This window comes from Danio aesculapii, chromosome 13 (genome assembly GCF_903798145.1).
Source record: "Danio aesculapii chromosome 13, fDanAes4.1, whole genome shotgun sequence".
NCBI lineage: Eukaryota > Metazoa > Chordata > Actinopteri > Cypriniformes > Danionidae > Danio > Danio aesculapii.
The window spans coordinates 35,235,901-35,243,730 of record NC_079447.1 but is presented as its reverse complement, the minus strand read 5'-3'; the positions used below and the strand labels follow the sequence as shown (position 1 = coordinate 35,243,730).

Sequence of the window (7,830 nt, the reverse complement as noted above, 5' to 3'; positions counted from 1 at the left end):
CTGTCTGGTTCTCGAATCTGATAGCCATGCGATATTCTGCAATAACAGCACTCTTACAGCCTCTTTACTCTTGTGTATTACCCCCCCACATGAGATCACATAGAGTGACAGCAGATCAATAAACTCACTACAGTTTAAAAATATTGCAGCTGTTGAACAACATAATGTACATTTGAGGCTTTTTAGTCGAACTTGTAGTTGTTTAGATTGCAGCTATGCAGTTTATTTATAAGGACAGTATCTATTTTAAATATATATGATTTCAGATTGGTGGCCATCAACCTGTCATACTGAGCAGAGCAAAGATGGTTGACAAGATGGCGACAGAGGGCCGCATAATAAGTCCTTAGGGGAGAAAAACTCAGCGTTTTCTTTTCACATTTTAAACTACAGCTGAACAAATCATTATAAAACTGATAAGTGACATTCTAATGCTGCGATCACATCATACGGAAGAAGCGTCAAGCGTGAGTCATTTACATGTTAAGCCAGTGCAAAGACGTGAATAGACATCCTGCGGCGGCGATACGCACATATGAAGCGATTTGCGCGAATGAAGCAGCGCGAATTGAGTGTTTTGTGCAATTGACGCACGTTTCTCGCGAATCACTCAAGTTGGAAATCTGAACCTCAGCAGGACATTTGCACCGCTTTAACAAATCAGGAGCTTTCTCTTGTAGGGGTGAGCTTATGACGTAGTGCCTGTTGTTGGCGTCTTGTTGGAAATCCTCCTGCCGACACCGGGACAACAGTTAATTAAACTGGGCTCGGCTCAGTCGGAAGCACTGCTGAACGCTTCCATTCATCCAGGTTAAAGTTTCTGGAGGAGTTTTTTGAACTCACACACCTGGATGCACCTCTGAAAGTATCTAGTGGACTCAGGCACAGCTCCAAATGAAATGACACTGTTTTTTCAGTCTTCATAAAAGCATATAAACACAGTTTTTTTTCTCAATGAAATCCATGTTAGCCATTTAGCAATGAAGCTACAGTCACCAGGCAGACAGAAGCCCTGCTAATACACGAATCTGCATCTATTGCTCAGTGAATTTGATGTGCAAATGAAGCGGATTTGATTGCGGGAATGAAGCGAGTAAACTCAAAATGTTCACGCGGCTATTTGCGCACGAATAGCTTGATTTATCCGTGCGTAGCGCTTCTGGTGTGAACACAGCATAAGTCTGTCTCTCTCTTTTGTACGCTGAAGTCCTGTATTTATACCCATAGTAATCTGCTAGTGTTTTGCTTTGACTTTTTTCTGGGTTAATTGTTGTAATCTCTCGATTGTAACAGAGAAACAATGGGAAATCTCTGTAGACTGAAGGCATTTCATACCGTTCAGCCTTATAATCTAATGTCAGCAAATCTTGTTTTTGTCATCAATTTAGACATTACGCTAGAGAATAATTCAAACACTAGCTCTAAAGTGACGTGTTTTTTAAGCAACGGTTTCTGCTGTTCTGATGTCAGCTGCAGATGTGAATGAATGGCGGAAAAAAGTAGTTCCTATTACAAAAGGATTTTGAGACTCTTTTTTTCTTTTTTTGACATACATGATTATGCCGTCGAACTGTTGTATAAATGCAATATCACACTCATAGCAGGGCGATATTGCTGTATATTGTCACTGGTGGGACACTAAGGCACTTGGCCGCACTGCTACTCATGTGAAATTGCTCATATATATATAAATAGGTTCTGATCCATTTCAAACACACACACACCACCACACACACACACACACACACACACACACACACACACACACACACACACACACACGCGTGTGCAGTATTTATTTCTTTTATGATTCCATCATTCATCATTCAGTAGCATGACCTTTTAGGAAAGCATTTATTACTTGCGCACATACTCATAACACACACAAACACAGACAAGCATAAACACTTCTGAACGCACCTGATGGGTATGAGGATTAAACATTAGCAGAGGAAAGATCATCTTCATATACGGGAGCGGGTACATCCCAAACGCACAGAGGAACAGCAGCTGCACCATCTGAAGGAAAGTGAAGTAATGGATCTTCCTCTGCGGCACCTTGCGGATGTAGTGAGTAGGAGGGTACGACGTCTGAGAAAGAGTCAAACACAAGACATACAGATGAAGAAGAAAACTCTGACCTCTTACAGTATGAGCCTCGTACAGCGCACGTGTCTCCACATAAATCAAGTGCAAATCAGGGCTATATGCAAATATAATAGAGTTCATGGCCATAATTATGCTAATGGCAGACAGCTAATTTTTCTGCTCTCTTCGTCCCATGGGGCAATTAGTATTTCAGTTTCGTGGCTGATACAGACTCGTGTCTCGGCTATTATTGTGGATTAAGGCTTTGAAACCTCTGGATAGTATATATATATATATATATATATATATATATTATATATATACCAGCTTAAAATATATTTAGGAGAAGATCTTTATATATGTCGCCTGAATAACTAACTAAAAATACCTAAGGTTGACTAAATTAAACAAACAACTGACTTCTTAACTGGTAATACAAATTATAAACATAATATTATGTAATACACTGTAAGGTTGAATAGTATACATTAGGGCTGCGTGATATTGGAAAATATACATGTTGCGATATTTTTTATTCTGTGATATACAGTTGAAGTCAGAATTTTCGCCCCCCTTTGATTATTATTTTTTTTTTTGTAATATTTCCCAAATGATGTTTAACAGAGAGGAAATTTTCACAGTATGTCTGATAATCTGTTTTCTTCTGGAGAAAGCTTGTTTGATTTATTTCGGAAGAATAAAAGCAGGTTTTTAATAAAAACATCTAGCTGCTCTTTTTTCACACACAAACACACACACACATTACCCCTCCTCCTCAGAAGAACTGGGGAGATCGACACGAGTCTCCTAGCCCCTAGTTGACGATGGCCATAGCACGGACAAACGGCAGTGGAACGCCAACTCACAAACGCATTTAACGTTAAATCCGTAAACAAAGCGGCACGCGTCGCATTTTCAACGTGGCTTTACACGTGATATGAGAATATAAAGAGTTAACCTGATACAGTACACGCGGTTACAAGAAACAAAACACTAAAAAAACTAAATACATAATTTGCAAGCTAGAGTAAACGAGGCAACAATTTTAATCGGACGTTCTTACACTTGTGAAATGGGGGAAGAAACTGATCCATGATGCACTGGTCCATGTTCTGGACATAGTCCCCTTACATCAATAGTCTTTTCTGATTCTTCCTTTAACAAACGGCCAATGAATTCTTCTTTGTAAGCATGTTGTTTTCCAGAAGCACTCGAACTGCACAAGGGCTGTTCTATAATGCTAATGTATTTTTTGCAAAATAAACCTCAACCACTGACTCTTCACAGTTTCATCTTTGGGTAGAGACTTTTCAATAATACTCTTGCTGAGCATAGCGTGACTTTATTCAACCGGCATCTGTGTGCATAGCCCTTTTTTTTTCTAACTACTGGGCGGGGCTTGTGTTTTGTAGCGCGTCATCGCAAAAACACCTAATGACTCGTTATCAAGACGACTCGTTTGTAACACTATGAGTCGACTCTTTTATAGATGAATCAACAGTTTTAAACACTGCACACTTACAGATTGAAGCCTTAGCTGGATATTTCACTTCACTTAGAGCTGTGTTACACACTACATGGAAGGTCATTTTCAAAAATTCATAATAGGGGCTCTATAATCAGTTAATGCATGACTGGATCCTGTCACATTTCCACACAGGACAGGTAGAGGGCGCTCTTATGCTTTATTTGCACACCACTCTCTTTCTCTCCTGTGTTCGTATTTGTACAACATCTATGACTTTTATTTGCCTTTGTTTTGATCAAAAGCACACACACACACATACTCACTTGTTCTTTGAGAAGCAGAGCCATGCGGTCGCACATCTGATTACCTTCAATGGAGGTGAGAGCGATGTAGAGGAAGAGCCCATAGAGCACAGGTTTGGGGATCCACTGCAGGGGCACCGGCAGCAGAAAACACACTCACACCGATCAGGATGTTTGCCACGAGAGAGGTCACCCGCGTCTCCTTCACACTCACTATACTACAACACACAGAGGCGCCATTTAAAGGGGACATTTCAGGAAAATGTCATGTTTTTTTCTGTTTTAGTGTTATAATCGGGTACATTTAGCAATCATGAACATGTGAAAAGGACAACCTGGTACCTTTGTCTTTTTTGCACACATGAGCAGCTTGAGGTTTACAATGTCTGCGCAGAAAAAAAACAATACAAATATTCTGTTTTTGGAAGTAAATACAATGCAGGTTCACACCCAAACGCGAAGAGAACACAACATCGTATCACTCGCTCTAGTTTACTTGCAAGTTGCTGGGTTTTCCCCACACAATTGCATATTCAACATTATTCGTATGCCTGTTAAGCCTCCCGTTTTTTCGTTATTCTCCTGTTATTTACCATTCTATTCTGCTATCATTCTGTTAAAATGTTTTCTTGTATATTTCCCATATTTTAATAATGTCTATGAATAAACATGGTGACACAGTGGCTCAGTGGTTAGCAGCAAGCAGGTTGCTGGTTTGAGCCCTGACTGGGTCGTTGGCATTTCTGCGTGGAGTTTGCATGTTCTCCTGAACTAAATTGGCCGTAGTGTATGTGTGTGAATGAAAGAGTGTATGGATGATTCCCAGTACTGGGTTGCAGCTGGAAGGACATCCGCTGTGTAAAACATATGCTGGATAAGTTGGCGGTTCATTTTGCTGTGGCAACCCCTGATTAATAAAGGGACTAAGCAGAAGGAAAATGAATGATGAATAAACATCATCAAAAAGGAGATCCTCCCTATATGCATAGTACCGCTGAACCACCGGGGGGCGTCCACTGCTCTTAAATGTGAAGAGCTGTTCAAGAGAATTATGCTTTCATTTAATTTATGCTTTGAAAACATCTTTTGAAATATAAAAACGGCTGCATTCCCTTCCTTTCCATACAGTCATGCGCCATTAGTGGTATCCCTTATTTTCACATCAAATGTTGACAGGTAGGATCGATCAAGCCACCTGGTAGTAATTCACTTTTATTCTTGTGTTTTCATTAGCCCCTTTCACACAAACAAACCTTTCTGGAAAATTATCGGCAATTTTACGGAAAGGGATCATGTGTGAACAGGCCGTTTTTGAAAATACCAGTAAATTCGCTCTGACAACTTTCCGCAAAGAGAAATTGTAACATTACTGGTAATTTGGCGGAATGCTGCGCTGTGTGAACGCAGAAGGAAAATTGCTGGAAAGAGCGCATTTCAAATTTTAGAATACGCTGACGTGTTACATCTACTCCAGCCAAACGTTCAGCTGCATTCACATTTGTCTGGTTTATGAAAATAAAAGCCTTTCAATATATTTCCAGACACATTTAGCTGCTTGATGTTAGTCTGATAATGTTTCTATGTTACTTCTTAATGCCAATTGTGTAAAAAATTATTGATAAAATGCTTATGATAAACCCACTGTTTGTTACCTTCAAGCTCTGCTTCAGCTGTGTGACGCGTGTGCACGTTTAGAATTGCTCCGGTGAGCACCAGCACACACACAAATTATGTATATCTCGACATTCAAAGTGTCCATGGAGGGCCATTTCTGGTTAATGATGTCAAAATTTATCAGTGTTTTGGAATGGATGTGTGAATGGTGAACGGAAAATTTCCAGAATGTCCTTGCCTGTGTGAACAGTACTTTTTTGAATTTACCAGTAAAGTCGTTCCAGAAATTTTCCAGATATTTACTGGTATCACTGTGTGAAAGGGGCTAATGACTTGTAAGCTATTGCTCACATGAATAATTACCAGAATTAGTCTCTCTATGGACTCTCAACATCCAAGCCAATGAGGACATTGTGGTTGACTTTCATTTTTGAAGAAAACGTGCCAAAAGAATGTTTGTTTGTGCAAAACACATTTTACGCCAGACTGCTACACTAACAAGGGACAGTTCAACACTGTTTTTGAAAGACTGTTGAAACACTGTTTTTGTGTTCTGACTTCATAATCAAAATTCCAAAATGCACAATGAGCAATTTAAAAAATGCACATTTATTATGACCTGAATAGTCTGGTGACAGACTTTTAAAGGGATAGTTCACCCAAAACTGAACATTCTGTCATAATTTTCTCACCTTTTCCCCAAACCTGTTTGACTTTCTTTCTTTTGTTGAACATTAAAGAAGATATTCGAAGAAAGTTGGAAACCTGTAACCACTGACCTCCACAGTATTTGTTTTTTCCTACTATGAAAGTGAATGGTTACAAGTTTTCAGCTTTCTTCAAAATATCTTCTTTTGTGTTCATCAGAATAAAAACTCAATGAAGGTTTGGAACCACTTGCAAGCATTCAGTGAGCAAATTTTTGATTTTGGGGTGAACTCTCCCTTTAAAACTTTCTTTAATGATAGAGAATAATTTTACAATGTTTTAATTACAAAAGCCACACATCTAAAACAGAAGTAACAAGATGTTGATGAGTTTAATTAACTGAATTAACCCTTATAGACCATTTTGAGGAGTGCAAACAAAAACAATGGCCCAACGTGTTTCCTGTTTTACGTTTTTAATTTCCACAGCTTCCGAGAATTTAAAAAGAGCTACATATTGATGAATAACGTATGGAAGCTGTTTTAACATGAAGTTATCATGGAATTGCCTCTTGTTAAAGTTATGAAATAGTTGATAACTAGTAGGAAATGTTCATGGGCCAAAGACATGACCACCCTGAAATGGTCTATAATCAATTAACTGTTTGGAAATGTCCTGATTTAAGTTACACTGCCATCTTTTTTGTATCAATTTGGCTGCAGATTCAGCAGTTTTGTTTGTTTCTAACCGAACAGTGCATAAAGGCTCCGCGCCCTCTTCTGGAAAGTAGCAGGCCATTTGCATTTAAATGGACACACACATCACAAATGTGTGTTTTGCTTACACCAAGCGAGTGGCAAATTTGACTAAGCTATAGGTTTGTTTTGAGCTGAAATTTCTGTGGACAGCAGAGATTTATATTACATCTTAAGGAAACAGGGATAACAGCAGGAAGACTGAGCTGCTCCGGACTGATTGCGGCTGTGATTGTTTTGTGAGTGCAGGGCTTGTTTGTGTGCAGTGTGTGTGCTCACGTCTCGTAAAGGTGTCCTCCCTCCACCCGCTCCTCCACGATGGCCAGCTGTCCGACGTGCAGAGTGGAGTGTGGGAAAGCAGCGTGCATCCATGGCAAGCCCAGCACAGACATCAAAATATTAATCAAGCCAGACAGAGTCAGGTCCCAGTGATACGCCGTGCCCTTCAGTAACCTGTGGCAAACACACACAGTGTCAGGACTCAAAGACCACAGTCTGATCACTGTCCTAACCAGGTTGCAAAGTGAATTTGTGGTGAATTTTAATCCTAATATGCAATATGTTTTTTCTTTTTAATATAGACAAATGAGATTTCACAGTTCAAAGAGCTATGTATTTTCATCAAATAACGTACTCTCCCACAAATGAATGAATTTATTTATTTAAATTAAACTGATCAAAAGTGATAGTAAAGACACTTAAAATATTACAAAATGGTTTATCAAATACACTTTGTTCTTCTGAACTTTCTGTTTATCAAAGAACGCAGAAAAAATGTTTTCCTTTAAGATTTTATAGGGATATTTCACAAATGATATTGAAGAATGTAGTAAACCTGTAACCATTGACTTCCATGCTATTTGTCTTTTCAAATATGGATGTCAATAATTTCAGGTTTCCAATATTCATCATTACATCTTCTTTTGTGTTCAACAGAACAAATAAAAAAAACACT

The 7,830-nt window shown here is 39.0% G+C and overlaps 1 protein-coding gene across 1 annotated transcript in view; it reads right to left on the bottom strand.

Moving 5' to 3' along the window:
- Positions 1 to 7,830, bottom strand: part of slc4a11 (solute carrier family 4 member 11) — a 157,003-nt gene that overhangs the window by 15,169 nt on the left and 134,004 nt on the right. The window contains 4 exon segments of the mRNA XM_056470817.1: positions 1,938 to 2,091; positions 3,880 to 4,008; positions 4,010 to 4,076; positions 7,155 to 7,328. Coding sequence (XP_056326792.1) covers positions 1,938 to 2,091; positions 3,880 to 4,008; positions 4,010 to 4,076; positions 7,155 to 7,328 — 524 coding nt within the window.